The sequence below is a fragment of the Chroicocephalus ridibundus genome, chromosome 8 (assembly GCF_963924245.1).
Source record: "Chroicocephalus ridibundus chromosome 8, bChrRid1.1, whole genome shotgun sequence".
In the NCBI taxonomy this organism is placed as follows: Eukaryota; Metazoa; Chordata; class Aves; order Charadriiformes; family Laridae; genus Chroicocephalus; species Chroicocephalus ridibundus.
Window position 1 is genome coordinate 48,092,361 of NC_086291.1, and position 21,252 is coordinate 48,113,612.

The following is a 21,252-nucleotide window of genomic DNA, read 5'->3' on the forward strand; positions in this document are numbered from 1 at the left end:
CTCCCACACCGCTCCCAGCTACAAGCACCAGGGATGGGGGCACCTGAAACCATCCAGCGCACAAGCACAGAAAAGCAAGACAAGGATAAGATGAGGAGGTTCACATCAGCAGAAAGGCAGGCAACCTGCACATTCAAGCAACCAACCTTATCTCCATCGCCAATCTCCACTTGGAGCACCCAACTCCTCGGAAGACAATAAAGCTTTCACTGGGCCACCCACACGTCTGCAATTAAATTCCTGTGAGATAATCAGGATGTTTCCACTCCCCTCCTGCTCCAGCCACAGCTCAAGTTAAGATTGTTGGCTTCGGCCAGGCTGCCAGGAGTCCCAGGGGGGCTGGTGAGGGGTGTCTCGCCCTTGCAGGAGCATCTCGCCCTTGTAGGAGCATCTCACCCTCACAGAAGCTCTGCAGCACCCAAAAGCAGAGCAGAGCTGCCGCTGGCAGGCAGCTCTCTGGCACGGAGACGGGGGAGAAGCACCGGCCTCTTCTGCTGTTGTCTCACGTCTCCTGTTTGACACAAGGAAGGGAAGGTTTTCTCAAAGCACAGCCATGCTCAGGCCACTCGCTCATCTCCCACAACAAATGATGCCATCCAAACGTCGGCGCTAATTGCAGAGACAGGAAAATCATCTGCATTCTACCCATAACAATCCATTGTTATTTTTACACACGCACACACAGACGCGAGTAAAGAACCCTTCTCATTTCAAGCTGTGCTATTATGCTAACTACGGAGAAATAAATACGCCACACTGTAGCTAATAAGTGTCATTCACATCAGTATTTATTCCAAACATGTTTCCCCCATCACGTCTGTTCTGCCTGGAACTGCTCATCACTAAAGAGGAGACCTTTATTTCTAGTGATTTAAGCAGACAGGAGTGAGTTAGCAATTAAAGCACACTTTTGTACAGTTTAATTCTTTTTATTTCAGCTATCAGGGAGTGTTATCTGCTATCACTGTATCCTTCTATTTCTGGAGCTGCCACCTACCACCGTTGGGTTTGTATTTCGACAATTTGCAAGCTGGGTTCTCCCACGTGGGCATGGGAACAGGGCTGAGTCCTGACATACAATGGCTGGCGGTTCTCAGCCCTATGCCCCGCACTATAGGCCCGGGTCTCTATCAAGAAAATGGGCTCAGAGTCATTTTTATTCAAACTCCGACACATTCCTGCACTCCAGCTCCCTGCCACCCCGCGTGCATTTGGCTCTCGCCCAGTGCCTGCCGTTAGGTGATGTCTGCGGACGGACGCTGCACCGGGAACTGCCCCACTGCTCCCACGGCCACGCCGGGACCTGCCGGCAGCCAAGTCCAGGTCCAGGCACCCTCGGTTTCCCTTGAGGGATTATTTCTCTGCTCATCAAAGACTGACGAGGACTAAATGTCATTCAAGAAAAGTATTTCAGAGCTAAAAATAGTGTCCTGATTTTTGCTTACCTCCTACAGCAAATGTCTGCCTGGCAGGTAGCAGATGAATTCAGTGGTCCCACCACGCACATCTCATCTTTCTCCTGACAATGCTTCACAAACACGGTAAGCAAGGCATCAAACCAAACTCAGAAACTCCCGCTACCTGGGATGAACTATAATTATTTTTCACATTAAACTGAAAATAGAACCGAGTCAGAAACCCTCCACCGGTCGTGGAAAACAAGCAAGGCTTTGACTTCTGCCCAAGAGGGACAGGTGACCTGCCCATCCGCACCCGGGCAAACACAGGCCTTCGCACAAACACAAGCGACGTGTGCAGTCGGCTCCGGGACCCACAGCCTTCCCGAGTGAGGTAAAAATGATTTCAAACGTGAGGAGCACAGATGCTTACTTAAGTGAGGGGCTAATGTTGCTGCCCTAAGGAATGAATCCCAAGGACTGAATGAGGGCCAGCGCTAATTACCAGCCCACGCAGACTTGTGGATTATATGTCAAGGATCCTGTTATGCAAGAATACAGCTGGGCATGTTATTGCAAGTGAGGAGACGAGCATCCATGTGAACTGCAGAGGTGTAGGGAGAAAAGGAAAAAAAAAAACCAAAACAAAAAACTTTCATTTTCCCCCTGACTTTTTTCATTCTTACAGTTAAAGGCCTGATTTGTAAAGACACTAAAAACCTAAAGTTCTCATTGACGTTCCTTTGCTTTTCAAAACTGCACAGAACAGCGGACCAAACACCAATTAGGGTCCATCCGTAGAGCTGGGAAAGTAGCCCAGAGGTGGATTTCAGCAGCAGCTTTTCTTTTAACCCCATTTGTCACCCGCTTTTCTTCTCCTGCTCCCAGATATAATCCTTGCTCCTTCCTGCTTACAGCCTGCTCCAGCTGAAAGCACAATTTACTTGCATCAGTGGAAGACAACAAGAATGGTTATGCCACGTTTCTTCCCCACAATAGAAGGGGCAAATCCCACTCTAATCTAGCTGGTGAAGATGGAGGGGTGTTGCACATACATGTTCCTATCCAAGATCACGTACCAAGTGTTCTGCTGCTCCTGGCTTTTTCATATTTTCTTATACTGGGGCAAGAGAGACATCTAGAGATCACAGACTGGTACTGGTGATCGCAAGCTTCTGGAAAAACAGTTTTTCTGCAGAATGAGTAGCACGATGTGTTTGCAGAGTGGGAACAATAAATAAAATACAGGGAACAGCAATGGAATACAGAGTAGCAGGAACTCTCTCCATTTCCATGGCTTGCCCTCACCCACTGCTACCCCCAAACTGTGAAGAAAAGCAGCTCCTTGGCAGACAGAAAGTTTGGGGTGGGTCAAATACCCTGCCAGGGCACCCTATCCAAAGGCAGGCAATACTACAGGAATGCATAGGCAATGATTAAGTGCAGCACTAACTGATGAAACGCTCAACAGAATGTAACTAAGCTAAACCTGGAACTTGAATCCTGCCCTTTTAATCCCAAAGCAAAGGCCCACGTCCATCCCACCAGCACAAGTGCACCAACAGCATCACTATTCCCAACTCAGTCCAAGACTGATGAGATGGGGCGTCCCTGAGGATCAGGAAAATTACAGCCCAGAACAGGTAGAACAAGCCACCCATTTCATTAAAACATGCACCTGACCCATCTGCTTTTATAGAGCATTTGGCATCCACTTCAACAATGTTTTATGTCACTATAAAAAGTGTAAGTGGTGGTTGCTGGGTGGTTTCAGCTGGCTGATCTCAAGCGTCCTGCTGCATTGTGCTGTTGCATAGCACTAAAATATGATCAACTACAGCTGGGCGATGACTACTGCCCTGATGCCAACCAGGAACAAAACACACATCCCCGGAGGTTTTGCTTAGACAATTGAGTGTCACAACCAGCGTACAAGGATGGGGAACAGGGCTGTAGGACACGTAACGCAGTTGTAGCAGTCAGCTACATTCAGTCCACGGCAGGAAGCAGACATGAATTTCATTACCTTGTTAGACGGAGGCTTGCCACCGGCTCATCAGAGGTTTTGCAAAAGGAGCTTTAACTTGCTTGCTGAGAGCCATCATCCTTGCTTTGCCCCATTCGTACAGGCAGCTTCACCACTAGCATACCCTCCTGTTCTTGTTTGCTCCCTCACACCTGGAAAGAACTAAATGGGATGAAATTCAACAGGAATGAGGCCTGGGGCCTTTGTTATACCAAGGTGAGGGAAGAGAACCGAGTGTCTCTTCCGGACTTACTTCCCAGCTCAGATTTTAGAAGGTGGAACAATTGTCTTGGTGACACAAATATTATTCCGAAACCGTGGGTAACCACAAGGTAATGGTGGACAGCAGGACTACCCGATCACATTAAGAGTGGTCCTAGCAAAGGTCAAAACTCATTACCTACACCAGAACCACAATATTTCTTTGTACGTGTTCTCCTCTGTTTCTAGTGTTCTTAAGAGATTATTCCTACATATCTCTCAAAATACACCAGACTGGATCAACTTAAAACTAAGTGGAAAGCTTTATGCCTTCAGATATCCTCATTCGCTTTGTGTAAGAAGAGCAGGAGAAGGTCAATGGAATTTATTTTTTTTCCCCAGCAGAAGATGCATCTTTGCATACCAAGCAATAAAGTTTACCCAGTTATTCTTGTCATTTGCTATGTCAGCACTTCTCTCTCTGTAAAAATATTTGCAAACAAAGCCAGGCCGTGAGCTGGTAGTCAAAACAGAACGTACCAGAGCAAAGAGATGGTAAATAGCAGGAGAATGAAGAGGGAAAACAGATAATTCTCTGCGTGAGTAAAACGGCAGCACTTGAGCAGAGAAAGAGGCGTGAGTGAGAACAGAGGCCACCAGCTTTTGAAACTCCTTGGCTCTACTAGAATAGTCCTCTGGACTAAACTGTGGTTAAGTCCACCCAGATATTTACTCAGAGCCCAATATTTGCGTTAATTGGCAGTAAGACACTGAACAATATAGTCTTGTCTTTAATTAGCTAAAACAGCATTAGACAAAACACAAAAAATCTTGTCTTTTGAGATCATGTAATTTTAATTAAAAACCCCAAAATAATAGCTTTGGCAGTCCCGGATCCTTCAAAAATAAAGGATGTCTCCTATCCTCTGCTACCAGCCTCACCTGCCCACCTTGACGTGCGCATCACCATGCTCCCCGTTCCTGCGCCCACACCAGGGCCCCCAGGCCAGCCACGGCGACTTCTCCTTCTCTCACTGCTGTGAAACGACGACTCGGTGCCAAATCCACCGGCACGACTTCTAAAACCTCGCTCATCATCTCAACCCATTTTCTTTCCCTGCTTTCTGCTGCACCATCACGCACATCCTCATCTGTCGTTGCTGGCTTTGGCCTAGACTCCAGCAGGAGTGAAAGAGTCACTAGAATAACTGTTCAGACATTGGAGAACAAGCTTTAATTACAGCATGCGTTTCTGGTGCAAGTAATTGGCACGTGAGTTTGAGACAGAAAACACACGCCCCGCTCAGGGGAAGGGAGCTGATTGAATTACCTGCGGCAGAAAACAAACAAAAGGACGAGGAGGAGGAGAGGAGGAGGAAGCAGGTCTCCAGTGAAGCCACTCACGCACCAGGGTTTTTACCCTGTCGCTGTATTTTGAAGATCCGCGCTTATTCTCACCTCCCCTATTATCCTAAATCAGGCTCTATTGCATCAAAGACAGAAAAAATTATCCTTTAGGACCAGGGTACAGGAGAAGTCAGGATATTTAGCTCTGCAGAAGGAGCAGGGAGACCAGCGGCAATGCCAAAGCCCTCCTGGGACCCCTCTCACACAGTTGGCTCAGCCTCCAGGGATTCAAAGTCGGCTGCTGCCATCTGTTGACACCTTCCCACTGCAACAATAAATAGGTATTTCTCTTAATGCATGGCAGGCGGTTTGAACACGTTTTACCCTATTATTAAACAACAGCATAAGGCGCAATGGCAATCGGCACCTGGAAATACCAATCATGTATCTGACAGCAGAAGTGAGACCAGGCCGTACCCCCAGATGGGTCACCAACCCTCTCCCAGCTACTTCGGACTTGGTAATTTTCACAACTCAGATTTTAAGTTCTGACCCCATTTTACCACCTGTGACCGGGACCACTGATGCCCACCTTCTTGTGATCAGCGGAGCAGGTACGGAGGGACTACAGGCAGCGCAGCACTGCCGGACACTGTCCATACCATCCCCAGACATATCCGTACCGGCCTCTCTGCAGCACAGCAGCCGGGCAAGCGGCCACGCTCACACCGACCAGGTGTTCAGCTTTACTCAGCAAGTGGAAGCAGATCTCCAGCCAAAAGGCCAGGACTTCTCTACACCGGCGGGTACGGAGGTGACACAGCCACTTCCAGGCTCGTTCAGCATTAGACTGCGAGGTACCCAGGGCGACACCAGAGGTAAAGCTTGCCAAGTCAGGGGTTTGCAGCACAGACGCTTCCCTCTGGTGTCAGCCACTCTCCCAGTTTTCCCCACACGAAGGTCAGCTGTCTCTGTCCCATAGGGGGCTCCTCCGTCATTAGCATCCCCCTCTGCTCCACAGGTACCAAACACCTTCTCTAAACGAACACCTGGCCTCGACTGCCGGTTGCAACTTGTACTGGGCCTTTTTTCCACGCTTGCCTCTCCCTGTTAATCCCTTTATTACCCTACATGATAGTTAACTTTTACCTACAAACACTGCTTTCCCAAGGCATACCAGAAAACACCACTGAGGCTTAAAAAAAAAAATACCACTTTCACATTTTAAACGTCTAAGAATTTCTGCAAACCCGTTTAAAGCAGTTGCATTGCAGGGCACATCACAAGCCCATGTGTCAGCTCCGGAGTCCCACGTCAGGAGTTCCTTGGATCCCAGCCAGCAGCCATTGCCCAGGAGCAAAGCTCTCGTCAGCGAGGTGCAACCTCAGAGATCATCTTCTGAACTCGGATCAGCTACATCAGCTTCCACGTGCGGTAAGCCAGCGTGTAGTTACATGTGTTAGACACACCGCGGAAAAGGCGCATCTGCTGCTGCACGCTTCCCTCCAAGTCATTCTTCTTACGTTGGAGCTCTAATTTGCATTTAATAATTCTAAAAAAGTTGTCAGGCTGGCTTGTGAAATAAATTATCAGCCCGTCAACGGAGAATATCGGAAATTCTCTTACTTCAGAAGTCTCTGGGTAGTACAGGACATACAAACCGGTCCAGAAAACCCAAGTGTATGTGCGGGTCCTGTATAAAATTGGTTTAAAACATGAATGTCAAACTATCAGGGAACTTGAAGCCATAGTAAATTCATCTAAAGGAACCCATAAGCATCACTGACCTTCTTCCATCAGGCATCAGAAATGCGAGTTCTATTCTGGACTGATAAAACCCAATATTTTATAAAAAGGAACAGCGGAATCTTGGTGTATCGTCAGGGTTACTCTGAGCAAGAAATACAAAAGCTCGTGTGTGTATCAGTGCTTAGTACCGCAGAATTATGCCCAGTAAGGATAGAAAAAAACCCACCTGTAACAAAATAGCTTGATTTGACAATTTTTTAAAAAAGGGGTCAAGACAGACTACTTTTGACTTTGTAACTACTCCTTGTAATTCAGTGCACAGATATTTATCTTCAGCTAAGCAAATTTGTTTCAAATCAAACTGAGAGCCATACTGATCACATCTGAATGTTTTGATGCCTTCTGCGCCCCATACTTCGTGACCTTAAGCCATGCGTGACTGAGACAGAACAGGTAAACCAGCCTTTTTTATTATTCCCCCGCTCTTCTCAGTCAAGCTGCAAGCCTCTGTTACAGGATGCCAGCGTACACCACCAACCACATACTGTAAGCACTCCTCCATGGATCTGTTCCCAGCTTCTTGTTCCTCAGGGAACAGCCACCACATTCAGCGAGACTCTGCTGCCTGTCTACAAAAACTCAAGACCCTTTGCTTAGCAGTATCAAGGTCTTCTTTTCTCCATAAAAAGTAACAGCCTGAATGAAACAGTTATAAACTATGGAGTTTAAAGACTTCTTGCCTGAAGAGTCACTTCCATCCCAAGGCTCTCCAAAAAGCTTTGTGATGAAGTACCACCTTCAGGGTACAACACTTCTAACTACCTAGCAAGCACCAGGATGTATCACCAAGAAGTAGAACTGCTTCCAGCTGTTTGCATCAGGAGAACCACAAATTCAATAGTTTTAAAGCCTGTTGAAAGAAGTCTGCCACATTTCAATAGGCTCCTTCCTAACAAAGGCTCCAAACAAAGCAAAATAAGGCCAGGCATTTCAAGGACAACGCAGTCAGCCCAGAGGCTGGCTTCCATTCTCCACCACCTCACCGCAGCTCTTCAGCTGTAGTCACCCGCTCCGTGTACTGCTTTGAAAGACATCTGCTGGTTTTTCTGTATCATCAAGTACACGATGCTGTCATGCATCGGATGCCTGAAAAAAAGGCCAACAACTCATTCAATACTAAACATTCACTACCTGTAGGTTCAGATACCCTTATTTCCTTGCTACAAAAAGTAACTTAAAGAAATCCCAAGCAGTTACGTCTTCATGACAACATGTAAAGCAGCTGCACAGCAACTACCCTACCCAAAGCTGGTGTTCCAAAGACTTTCAACTAGAAATTTGATGGGGGAAAAAAAATAAAAATATTCACCTCTCTACCTCAGTTACTCCTTAACACTTTAAGATGTGAAATAAGTATGTGATCTGCAACGAAACTCCAACCATCTTAGTTATTTCCACAATCCCACATCTCCTAACTTTTTAAACCATAAACAGGAAATATCTTCTGGCAAGGCATCTGCTGTTGTTTAGCTAAATAGTCGCATACATGTAACTCTGGAGACACGCATATCTACCCAAGATGCGATCCCACCACATGACAGCCGAGTACGTAGTTGAACATTAGAGTTTCCCTGCTAAGGCTATTCCGTAGAGTGACCTGTAACTGTCATTCAAGTGGTAATTATTGAAAGTACGTTATATTATTAACAGAAATAAAAGTTGTGACCACAGATGGTGCGGAACCCGAACATTATTTACAGTAAAGATGGAACTTAAGCACTACTGAAGAGCCGTCTGTTACAAGCACTATCACAGGTAGCGTTAGAACTCATTAAAATACCGACTGGAAACACCAGAGTCCATTTGAACAATTTATTAGTATCCTCTTTTTTTACAAGTTTTAGAAAAAGAATCCCAGGATTTTGCCTCCTGTGTGTTTTCGCCTAGCCTCCTCATGGTCCATGATGCCAGCTGAGGTTGTCAGTACAATGTACCTGTAAAGAAAGAACAGATACTCAGTTTATCGTTTTGTCCTATGCTCGTGCAGAGTTGACAGCACTAACTTCAATTCTGTGTTACAACAGTACCACCTGTTTCTGTAAGAATGAGCCTAACACAACTAAGATCAGATTATTAGATGATGAAAAAGAAACTCCGTTCACGAGTACAGCCCTGCATCACCCAAAGGACATTTATAGGCTTCTGTTCCCCAAATATTTGCCTCAGTCTCAGCAAGAAGTTCTCCATCATGTTCCCACTGTAAAGTCAGTTTGGCTGTTGTAGCAGCAGCAACTCTATCTACACAAAGTCTGCGCCTATTTTAAGCAGACATTTTTCTTCAGAGCAGGTAGAGTTGCCATGGTGCCAGACAGCTCCTCACCTCGGAGCACTCCATCTCGGTGTTTTGAACGCTGCGCACAGATGCAGATAAGGATCTGGATCGACAACTGAAGCAGCCTTAGTCATTGCTAACGCCAACACTGGGATTCTCAGCACACTTCATCCACACAGCTTCGTGCCTGAGAACCTCTTGTCCCACCACCCTATAAATACTCTTAAAACTCGATATGACAACACACACTAGTAAGTTGTATCGGTACAGCTAAAGCAAGCGGCTCATCACTGGAGCTTTAAGAGCAGAAATGACAAGGAACTGTTCACCCTGCCTTTGATGGGACAGGCTGGCTGAGCCCCTGAAGACTCTTCCAGCTCTGTCATCCTGCTGCACTGAGATTTATTACTCTTGACTCAGTGAATTTTGGGAAGGAAAAACATACCGCACAGTAAGATTTTCTGTGTGTGCAGGTTTAACAGAGGCTCTGAGTCTCTCATCGCTTAATATCTAAACAACTCATACACAATCAGGACGTTTAAATTAAAGTAGTACGACCTACTTCTAGTGACCTTGTAACTACATGACTCCTCCCCATCTGTAAACGGACATTAATAAAATTAAAACAAGTAAGAGAAAAAGTCCTATTTTACAAGTAAACTGTAGATAGATATGGTGAAACCAGTATTTACCAAAGCCAAGCAAAAACAGGTCTTTGATTAGCAGTGCCCCTTTAAAACTGGTTAAAAGGGCATTTATATGGAAGATGGATTTTTAGACCTCCAGACTGATCAGAAAGGAAAGGCATCAGGCAAGTTAACTCAGGCAGTATGAAAGCGTAGTAAAAAACCCAACATTTTTACGTACAAGACAGATTTTACTCTTCTCCATACTTACCCAAACTGACGTGAAGGCAGTAGGTTGTTCTGCCACTTTTCCAAATCCTTCAGCTGAACATCAAATCTGGGACTGATCACACCACACTGTAAAACAGAATTCCATTACAAACTGAAGACCTTTATAAACAGGATTTGCACATTTGTCATTCCGATGTACTGGATGAGAAAATTTAACAACTGCAATTAATATAATTTTGGCAGCAAAAGATTGGAGTACCAAGAAGCACGCTCCATTACCCATAATAGGAAAGAGCGCTTCCTCTCAGGTAAGCCGAGATGCGCACACAGCTATTCAGCTGCTACTTCCTTAGCCTTGCCTCCTCCTCCTCGCCTAAACAGAGTGACTGACACTGCTGCTGAACCTAAACAAACTAACGGCTAGACCTGGGAGAGCACAAAAGCATACTATAAACATTATTAAGCATCCTTTATCATCAAAAATCCTGTGATTACTCAGGGACATTCTACTTCTAATCATCACACAGAGCTAGCAAAAAATACCTGTAGATTTTACACAAGGAAAAACTAACAAGCAGCAAGTCATTGAAGTTTTCAAGTTAATCCTATTACGTACTGACCATGACCACCACTACCACCCCCAGTTACCTCACTGGATCCAATCATCTTAATAAGTACCAAGAACAAAACAGCATACCTTGCTGCCGCTGACAGACATTTTTCTGAAACAATCAACTATTCCCTTATTTCAACTATTGAGAGAAACGTTATATCGAGCTGCACCCTGGAAGATCTGTGACAAAATCATCATAGAAGAGCTCAAGGAACACTACACTCATACCTGACATACAGTATTTTTATTACAGACACATAACACTAGTAATTTGGGTGGTGTCAGAATTCTCTGCCTACTACACTCAAGCAATTTTCAGCTGCAATATTTTTTCATTGTGGAGATACCACCCAACCTATTTTGACCAAGTAATTTTTTTATTTCTTTACTAAAGAGTCACCTCTCACTTGAACAGCTTAATTGGAAACAATGATGCATAACAAGTCATCACAGAACTACACAGCTCAGTATTTTGAGACAAAAGCGTTTTAAAAATGTCCAAAACACACATGAATACTTCCTAGGCCCCAGGAACTTAAAAATCACCAATTAACATAACATTCAGGTTTCCCTCAACCGCAAGTAAAGCCCATCTAGCGGCATGAGGTTTGTCTTCTCAACATTTACAGCTATTAAACATCAACTGGAAAGCAACTCAGTTTCTATCTTTAAGACAAGTCTTCCAGATAGCTTAAACATCAAAGAAACTGAGAAATCACCAGGTAGCCAGAAAGCTTTTAAAGAGAGAAACACGCAGCACTTGCAAGCAGACTTCCCTGAGAACGCGTCTTACATATTCAGAGTTTAAAAGAAATTTAATTAGTCAACTGTACCATTATCAATCCAGAAAAATTAGCAAACATTTGATAACCACTGATAACACCCACATTACTCCCATTTACATGGATCCCACAAATACCACCTTCTTTACTAGTAATTATTTCAGAAATGGAGTAAACATTAAAAAAAAAAAGTCTCATTTAAATACCTTTGTAAGGAACTGAATTCAGGAAGAGGAATCCTACCTTGTTGAGTCTGCCTGTGAGATTGACAACAATCTTCCCAGCTCTGTGATCGTCAATTATCTCAAATTCACCAATGTAACCTACAAAAGATTAGCAAACAGACAAATCAAATATATAATACTTAGCTACATTAATACAACTCAATTAACTATGTTGTACCGAATCAGTCCAAACCTCTTGATTTACTTTTAGTCACAAAACACCTTAACACAACAGCAGTCACAGAAACCATAAATGAGAAAAAAAGTCAGTGCTGTGCACTCCAGACTTACCGTGCTTCATCATCACAGTTAAAAACCGGACGATTACTTTGGAGCACGGCCTAATGAGAACTTGGCGTTTCCCACGTTTCTCTGCATTGTTGATGCTTTTGAGAGCATCGGCTAGAACATTCATGCGCACCATGGTGCCTGCAGGGAAAAGGAGAGGCAGTTACATACACCAGCTTTTCAGCACAGAAATATTGAGCAGTGCACTGTGTTTAAGTCTAATTTTAGACCTAAAAGCTCTGAAAATTACATCAAACCTTAAAAAAGCACTCTTAGGCTAAAAAGCAGATCAATCACATACTCAGGTATGCTCAAACGGATTCACAACTATACTGACAAGTCAGGAAGTCTGACACAGTGATTTAAACTTGGCTTTATCAACACACATACACAAATATTTAGACACCACCATCTAGACAACACTTCATCAGTGTGATGCCTTTTCCAGGTGAATCATTTTGAACCTTAAAACCCAATTACACAATATTAGCGCTCTTCAAGAACTAGGTCATAGATGGTATTAAACGTAACAGATACTGCCCAGTTTACTTATCTGCAAAAACCTGCAGGATGCAAGTGCAACACAGCACTCTGGAAAGGAAACTGGGCATCAGCTCTTGCATTGCAGGGATAAAGACACAAGCCCCCCAAGTACCACAAGGCATGACAACGCTCGGTACCGCGGCCCCACTTACTAACAGAGCCAGTGCTGGCGGACCCACACGGGAAGGTCCCCCGACCCGGGCCACAGGGCCACTCCCGAGCTGGACGCGTCCTGCGGCACACGAGGGCTGCTACCACTAAGCCGGGGACCCCCAACCGAGCAGGCCTGGGTAATTTCTGCCCGCGGGGGAAACGCGGACAGCGCCCCCCCGTCCCGAGGGCCGCCCCCTCGCCCAGGGCCCGGCCCACCACCCGCTCCCCGAGCCCTCCGCTACCTCCTCCCGGGCCGCGCCGCACGATCCTCACTCCCCGCAGTCCACAGACACCGCGACCCGGCTCCCCCGCGCCCTGCCCGGCCCAGCCTCCCACCGCACCGGCCCGGGCCCGGGCCCGGCCGCCGCGCCAGTCCGCGCCCCCGGCTCCCTCCTCGCATCTCTGTGGAGAGCGGAGCCACGGGCAGGAGGGCGCTTCCCCCACCCTGCACTCCGGAGGCTCCGGAGAACGCTAGGGGAGGCGCCGACGGCTCAAAACGAGCCAGGCCGGTCCGGTGCACCCTCAGGGCCCCGGCGAGGCGGCTGAAGGCGACGGCGGGGCGCGGATGGGGCCGGGAGGCGGCGGATGGCGGCTGGGACCCGCCGCACCCCTCAACTCACCGGTGCAGCAAGATGGCGGAAAAGGAAGAGGCCGGGCGCCCGCGCGGGATTATGGGAGGGCCATGGGCGCGAGGTGGCGCGCGGCGCCCCGACAGATCTCGCGAGACTTGGCGTCCCAGCCTTGGCCATCCCCATTGGCCGAGAGCCGCAGATCGCACTTCCGGAGCGACGGCCCGACCCGGGTTCCTATGGCAACAGAGACGCTGCGCAGCGCGCGGCCCTACGGCGCGGCGTGAGGGACATAAAGGAGGCGGCGCCTGAAAACGGGGTTCAGCGGAGGACAACGGAGGAATTCCTAATATCGCTGCTTTTCACCGGAGTTTTAACGGGGCCACGTACGCGGGAAAAGAGCGCGGCCACTCCGCACCGCGAGGGAGCGAGGTGAGCAAGGCCGCACCGCGCGGAGGGGCCGGGTTCATACCCAATCGTGACTTAAAGGAGGAGCGGCCGCGGGTGCCGCAGCACGGACGGGCGTCGGTGAGGGGCGGGGGGGCCGCGGGTGCCGCAGCACGGACGGGTATCGGTGAGGGGCGGGGGGGCCGGCTCTTCACACCCCGCATTTCTTCCCGCCAGCGACACGCCACCCCTAGCTCCCGCTCTCGACCGACACACGCATTTACGCAACTGTCTGTGCGTCCACAAAGAGCAAGACTTCATGAAGTTCCTCTTTAGTCTGTATTTACCTATTCGACAGTTACAATAGACACTGAAGAAAGTTCATTTTAAAACAGTAAACTTTTAAAATGCATTAACACAGGTTTCAGCTTTTTAAAGAAAAAAATTCAGTTTTTAAAAAAGAAGGGAGAAGTCATAGAAAAGCACAAACAATTCAGACAGGCTTATTTACAGAGACAAATCTAGCATATTCAAGGTGATTTTGTATACAGACAACAACATTCATAAAACCAAACGTGCTACATGGCTCCACGACAACAGCAGTTTTCAGAACAATCGGCTGTTAAGGTAACACATACCTTAACTCATTTTCTACAGTCTCAGTGCAATGAGTTGAAATTTATGCTACAGCTAAATAACTGAACTACAACTTTATATATTCCAGACCCCTAGTCAACAGATAATCTGGTATATGCAGCCAAAAAAAGCAAATGGATTCAGTGAGACAATGGGACCACCTTCTGCAGCGATTTCGGGTATGCACCCTCAGCCACGATCATTCTTATTCAGCCAATTGTCCTCCTTCCGCAAGGATCAGTAGTAATAAGCCTCCAAGAAGTGTAAGCTTTCAGAACTGCCTTTCATACTTGCTGTAGCTACAAATTAATGATCAGTGAAACTACCACAGTTACAGAAATGCTATCACGCATTACAATTCTGCTGTTCCTTGAGTCGGGGTATTTATTTACAGGGCCTCTTAGTTTGGCGAAGACACTTAATAAGCGCCGTACACCAAAGGTCAGGATCTTCCCTCTAAGCTCAGCATCTTCCCTCTAAGATCAGCTGCAGAACCTTAGTCAAGCACAGCCAGAGACACAAACCCACAGCAGTTGCTAGAGTGACATTTTCACTTCATCAGGGAGCCAATAAAAAAAAAAAAGCCAGTGAGCGATACAACTTCTATCATCTTAATTATATGTTAATTCTCAAAACTGTTCCCAAGGAAACCTTTTACAGGAGTGAACAGCAGTTAAGTCTTCATTCATTTTTCTTTTCCTTGTGCTTGAGAAGTTTGTTTATCTCCCTTTTCGCCATTCCAACATACTTTGTAATGATCCCGTGCTGGTTTAGTCCAGGAAACAGCAGCAAGAAACTTACTAGAGATTAAAAAAAAAAAGGGGGGGGGGGAAATTACTTAATATTCCTTTAACAAGCTTCTGTTACCTTGCAATTCCATGCTTCCCTTAAACCCCATTAACTGCTTGAAAACTGAAAAATAAACCCCTGCAAACCCTCATATCGTTTCAGGCAGCTAACAAAAAAATTACTTTTTTTGCATGCTGCATACTTACCAATAAGATAGGTCAGAAAGAGATTGTGAACTTGCTGTCCAATCCAGGCAACCACCGCAAGAGAGAAAAGCATGGTCATGAAGTACTGAAAAATGAAAAGGGAACAGTTATCACAGATCTGTTGGGAACTCTCCTCCTCCTCTTCCGTATCCAGCAACACTTCAACATTTAAAACTAACTTGAAATTTGCTGGCTCTTCCATGTGCGATACCTACGCATAGGCTTATTGAAATTGAGATTACAGAGTCTACAATTGTATGTTCTCATTTATTTTCAGACCACCAGTTTTACAGGATGGCAGTTCTTTTCTGTCCACATATCCCTTTGAGTCGCACTACGCCATCCCCATTGACACTTCAGCCTCGCACAGTACCTGAAGCTGTTTTCAGGACAGTAAACTCAGTAGTTCCTGTACCTGACACATTACTAAGATCTAGCTTTTCAGACAGTTTGTGTACACTGGAAAGAAGCTGTGTTTCCAAAAATTAACTTATCCAAAGAAACCGACTTTAGCTTTATCTTAATATCAAGGGTATGCTCCTAACTGCACTGTATTGCGAGTTTTAAGTCATGTATCTTGCCACTCCAGGTTTGAATAAGATGTGTGACTGGCACTAAGTCACAGCCAGAACCGATGGTTCTTGGTTTGGAATGCCAGTTTACTCAGACATGTGCCTTGCTAAAATACTTAAGACAAAACAAAACAAGTAAAATCTTAAGACGATTGAGATGAATTCCTGGAACTCAATACCATTTTAGGCTTCTCTTCCTTCAGTGTGAAGAGACGTTTCCACCAGCCAACAATTCGGCGACGAGATTTTACCAAGTTGCTGCAAATCTCATGAAATCTTTGCTGCTGTTCTGTAGTCCTTTTATTGAAGAAAAAAAGACAGAAATAAGAATTCAAGATTTCATCTAAAATTTAAAAAAATCTTCCACAGTATTTTTCCAGCAGTAAAAATTTATCCAGTACTTATCCTGGCAATTGCTTCGCTTAGTTTTAGACCTTATCTTTATTGAGCATTGTAATGCAATTGCCCATGTAATTTTTCTGTACGCTGACTCTCTTAAATTGATTCCTAAAGAGCAACCGCATCCAAACCAGAAGACCACTGATTTCAATCTGATACCAGTGTGATACACACAAGTCATACACACCCAATACCCACGTGTATTACTTTAGCTTTTATGTTGGTTCATTATTAGAGAACATTTATCCACTAGTCGTCTTAAAGCAGCTACACTAAAATTTACTTTTAACTCAAAATTTAGTTTAAATAAGGTTCTTCTCCAGCTTACTGTTTTTACATAAGCCTCACCCTTCTTCAAATCTGTTTCAATCACATTCCTATTCTCCGCATTACTCTTCTCCTTCACCGTATTTACTACTGCCACTCTTTCCGAACATATAATCCAATACCCTTCATAATTTTAGTTCTCGGTATCTATTACCCATTAATTACTAAAAACTAGTTCAGCAGAAATAACTAGCATCCTTAATGGAGAGTAAAGAATGTGCCTACTCCTTTGACAAAAATTTTATTTTTCTAGATGAGAAGGAATAATAAAGATATGTTGTAGTAGTAACATTTCAGAAAAAAAGAACGATGAAGGACATCTTACTAGTGTCCTCAATTCACATATTATAGATTGCCAATTTCTTAGTAAGAAACTAAGAAACTAAGTCACTTAGTAAGTGACTCTAAGAAGTAATCATTTTAAATTTACAAGTCAGATATCCATTTTGATAAAATTCATGATTTATTTACACTCAAGTAACTGTTTTAATTCAAGCTTTCCTCACCATTTATTAGAGCCAAAGATTCTAGGTGCAAGAGCAGGAACAAGATAATCAGCCAAACAGAGGAACATAACGAAACAGGAGACGCCTGAAAGAACTGATGGGTCCAAGTAGTAGATCATTCTGCAGAAAGAAGATAACAGAAATGAATTCTGGATGCTCAGACTCCAAAATAATAGACATATTTAGTTACCTCTTCAGATTGGCTCACGACTTCAAACAGTAGACCTACCCTCTTGCCCAACCTCAAAAAGATTTTCTATTTGCTCCTATTACTAATAAGAAGAGGTTTAAGTACTTCAACAACTATTACAAAGATATACAGATAAAAAAAATTCAATTTTCTTAACGTACTAGATAAGAAAATGCTACAACACAGCAAGCATAGTATGAAGTTCAGCAGAAGGAAAAATTCATTATTGCTCTCTCAGAAGCTGACATCTAGCAAACTTAACACTGACCGCAAGATGAGGATGAGTGAGTGAACATGTGAAATAACCAGGTAGGGTGAAAGCTCTAATCTTGTTGGTTCTTAAATAAGTCACAGCATTCAGATCCATATGGGCTGTCATTTGCTCTGCCTCACCTGTGAGAGCTAACCAAACCTGTTCTGGACAAGGAGCCGTAAACCTCCAATTAGGACAGTGTTGTGCTTTTACATACGAAGTGTGCCATCACTCAAATGCAGCAGTATGGGTACTGGACAAGAACTAGTTCATCTTTTAAGTGTCTGTTAATGCTCAGCTGTGCCCCGTGCTACTTATCTGCACTTAACAGAACTTCCTGAACATTGAAATAATAAAAAGTAAAGAAATGGCAGTCCATTGCAGGGCCAGTCTTTCTATACATCTGTCACAGTGGTACTGCGCTGAATGTCCAAGTTCATTTTTGATGAAGTACCAATTCAGAATCTGAAGTAGTTCTGTCTACTTCCTCAAAGTACTATTCAACACAAGGTCTTTCCTGCTGCAATAACAGAATTTATAACAGAATACGGTGAAGTTCATGCAATTACTTCTTTTAAAAGTTACTTTTCAGTTTCATTTGATTTCCATCCTCCTCACCTCCCTTGAAGACCATAAAATTTATACTATTCAGAAGACCAATCATCCCTACCTCACCTGGTTCAACGCTTATTTTGGTAACTCCCCTCTTCTCCTTACTCCAAAAACACATGCAACTGCCCAACTCCACAGCTGCCATGGACACTTATCTGTACAAGGCAGGCTGGGGTCATCTTGACTACTACCACGTTAGGTAAAAGCATGTACAAGTGCCTCCAGCAAGCCAGTTCTGTATCTCCAATCCAGAGACAGGCAACATCCTCCCATCCTGTTGACTGAAGGTTACCTGCAGTCTTTCCTTCTCCTCCTTTCTCAAAGGATGGCATAGAGAATGTAAAAAAAACAAGTTGTGCAAAACCCATTGAACTCATCCTAAACACCCCACCAGAGATGCAGAATAGGAAAGTTTGCCCTATGGAAACACATTTTCCAAAACAATATTACTGTTCGTTTGGGGAAAAAAGCCAAAGGAGATAACCGGACTTGACTAAGAAGCAGGATACAAAGGATGAGGGCAGAATATGAACACACCAATGAATAACATACAGCTGAGCACACTAAAAAGCCACAACAACCACTGCTGGCAAATAGCTTTTGCAGAAAGCACTTCTTCCCCTCTGAGCAGGATGTGACTCGTGTTACTTCCTGTACTTAAGGTTTTTGTTTTCAAGAAAGTTCACACACATTCAGAAACAGAACCTGGAGTAACAGCCTTCCTATTAGATTTTTAAAGACGTCTTACTAATTTATTTAACAGCTTTGCTACCTGCCATCAAAGTGCAGTGTTGTCCTAGGCTCCCTCCACAAGCTACTTACAGAAAAGAAAAGGAAACAACACTCATCAGCGCCAGAGGAAACCAGGCTCTCTCCCAGCGAAGAACTTTATCAGTCAGCAAAATCACTTCTCCCCATCCTTGCAACTGCTCTTCCAAGCTAGCAGTTTCTGAAGCCTAGAAAAAAAGAGGAGAAAACTCTTTAATTACTAACCGGAGTATCAAATGAATTCCCACAGTCAAAGTAGCTAAAAAAAAAGTGTCATAATTAAAGACCCCAGTCGCAAACCTTTCTGAGTAATTAGATTACTAATAATATTTTAAGTTTTATACTGAGTTATAAAACTGCAGCAGTGATACTTTAAAACAGTCAAGATCCTAACAAAGTAGCAGCATATGTTATTAGACCAAATGATACCTCCTCCTAGATTTTGCCAAGGTGTTTTCCCCTAATCTCACATTTATGATACTTCCTCCCCCCAGATTAGTAGAAAGTCAAGTTTTAAAGCCTCTCAAGCTTTCAGCATCAACATCTGGAAAACTGCAACATGAGAACTATTTAAAATATATGTATTTTCAAAGACAACTCTACTATCTTAAACTGAAGATTTCTAGTTGCTGTCCAATGCCAGTTTTTTATTACGTGGAAGATAGATAAGAACTCAGAATCCACAGTAGAGGAAAGTTACCCAACTGATCACATTTGGACAGCAAAGAAAGTTTTTCCACAGATTGCCCAAGACAGTGATCTGGTAGCCTTTAAACTCCTCTCCCTACATTATTCCTACATTCCTCCCTACCCATCTTCTGCAAGGTGGCCCTATCTGCTCTGGCATCAACTCACTAAGCAGTTCACCTGAGGTGTTCTACATTTAACATGGCTTAATAGTTTCCCCTCAGTGGGACAAGGGATCTCAGAAATGATAGAACTCAGGTAACCACGATCAGAACCGATCACTACTCAAGCAGTAAGAGGCGAAAAGTCATCAAGACCTGCATATGTGCTGTGCAGAGATAGCAGAGCAGGTTTCACTCTCAACTGCGTGCTACGCTTACCTCAAATCAGAAGCCTGACACCACTAGAATAACAAGGACAGCTAAGTAAAGCTACCATAGTAAAGACAATTTTCTCATACAATACCATTGGAAACTATTTGAAAACTACAGGTCAGGACAAAAAAAAAGGAGTAGAAAACTATCTAACATGCTGCTGAACACCTTCCAGTTATCCTATCTATTTCATGTTATAAACACAAACTGTCACCTGGAGAAAAAATAAGCAGTGTTTGTCCAGAATACATTTTATGGCAAACTGTTTTGCTTTATTACCTCTGGCTGTCTGCATTTAACATCATAACCAAGAGAAAATTTACTGGGAAAGAGACTGGACTATAACAGTGTTATTAACAGCAGCCTGTCTCTAGCAGCCTAGAAGACAACTATCATAAGTTGTTTTCCCCCTGGGCCAGGTAGAGAAAGCTTGAGTCAGCTTTTGTCAACACCACTGAATTCCAGAGCCCATCCATCAAAAGTGCTTTTTCATTAATCAAACAACATAAGCTTCCATAAACATGAACTTCTGCTCCGAAAGGGGCATCCCTCCCGAGCACTGCACTTGGTTTTAGCACTACAGTTCTGTGCACTTTTCTGCAGAAATCCGCACCTCCGCGCTATGGAGAGTTTGCGTCTCCCAGGCTGTACAGCCTCTTGCTGCAAGAAACAGCACCGATCAATAACGCATCCAAAAGCTTCCCTTCTTCAACCCCTTCACATGCTTTTACTCTGATTTTCCCATTTCTTACAGCAGCCGTTTAACATTACAGACATAAACATACATATGCTAGTATTTATTTAAGTTTTTAAGTATTCAAGCCCACCCTTGACATATCTGTTAGGCTAGGCTAATCGCCCAGCTCTTGCCATTTTCTTGCATCGTTGAAGCATTCGATAATACAGCCAAAGGCTGCTGAAACACAAAGACATGAATATTAAACGCGAGCCCTGCACATCAGGTAAAGCCAGACACTGTTATGAGCTCCGGCCTGCCAGCAGCAGCCGTGCCCGCTGCCAGGACGGCGCCTTCTCAGACCCAGCCCCCGCCGGGCCCTCAGGCATAAGCCGATCCCTACACGGGAACCTTTCAGAAGCAAAAGCGAGCGCAGGGAGGCCGTTCCCCCACGTTTCACAACCTCGGGGGGCGAGGCGGCCCTCGCCAGCCCCCGCCGCGAGCAGGCCCGGCTCCCCCGCTTCCCTCAGCCGCCCACAGGGCCGAGCGGCCGCCGGCCCTTCCTCATGCACCGGGAGGCAGAGCAGCTCCCCAGCGCCAGCCCCAGGAGGGGGTACTCGCCCGGTACCGTGCCACCCGCCCTCACCAGCTGGTAGACGCTGTTGTTGTCACCCTCCGCCATCTTGCACCGCCCTCACACCGCCGCCGGCCGCGCCCTCCCGCATCGCTCCGCCGGCCGCCCTTTATAGCCTCCGCGGCCCTTCTCGGCACCCTGATTGGCCTTCTCGA

The 21,252-nt window shown here is 45.0% G+C and overlaps 2 protein-coding genes across 3 annotated transcripts; both read right to left on the reverse strand.

Annotated features, from left to right (window-relative positions):
* Positions 1–8,578: 8,578 nt before the first annotated feature.
* Positions 8,579–13,263, reverse strand: RPS15A (ribosomal protein S15a). 2 transcript variants are annotated; one of them, XM_063344807.1, is made up of 5 exons: positions 13,133–13,263; positions 11,820–11,957; positions 11,548–11,627; positions 9,950–10,035; positions 8,579–8,714 (listed from the first exon to the last, which is right to left on the reverse strand). In XM_063344807.1, the coding sequence occupies exons 2-5, from the start codon at positions 11,950–11,952 to the stop codon at positions 8,621–8,623; spliced, it is 393 nt and encodes a 130-aa protein (XP_063200877.1). In that variant the 5' UTR covers positions 11,953–11,957; positions 13,133–13,263; the 3' UTR covers positions 8,579–8,620. The 2 variants fall into 2 exon arrangements, with proteins under 2 accessions (XP_063200877.1, XP_063200878.1); XM_063344808.1 differs by lacking the exon at positions 13,133–13,263 and adding an exon at positions 12,755–13,124.
* A 525-nt stretch (positions 13,264–13,788) lies between these two features.
* ARL6IP1 (ADP ribosylation factor like GTPase 6 interacting protein 1) lies at positions 13,789–21,241 on the reverse strand. The gene is made up of 6 exons (XM_063344869.1): positions 21,110–21,241; positions 18,781–18,914; positions 16,904–17,023; positions 15,851–15,968; positions 15,100–15,184; positions 13,789–14,904 (listed from the first exon to the last, which is right to left on the reverse strand). Exons 1-6 carry the CDS (start codon positions 21,143–21,145, stop codon positions 14,786–14,788), a joined length of 612 nt encoding a protein of 203 aa, XP_063200939.1. The 5' UTR covers positions 21,146–21,241; the 3' UTR covers positions 13,789–14,785.
* Positions 21,242–21,252: the final 11 nt, after the last annotated feature.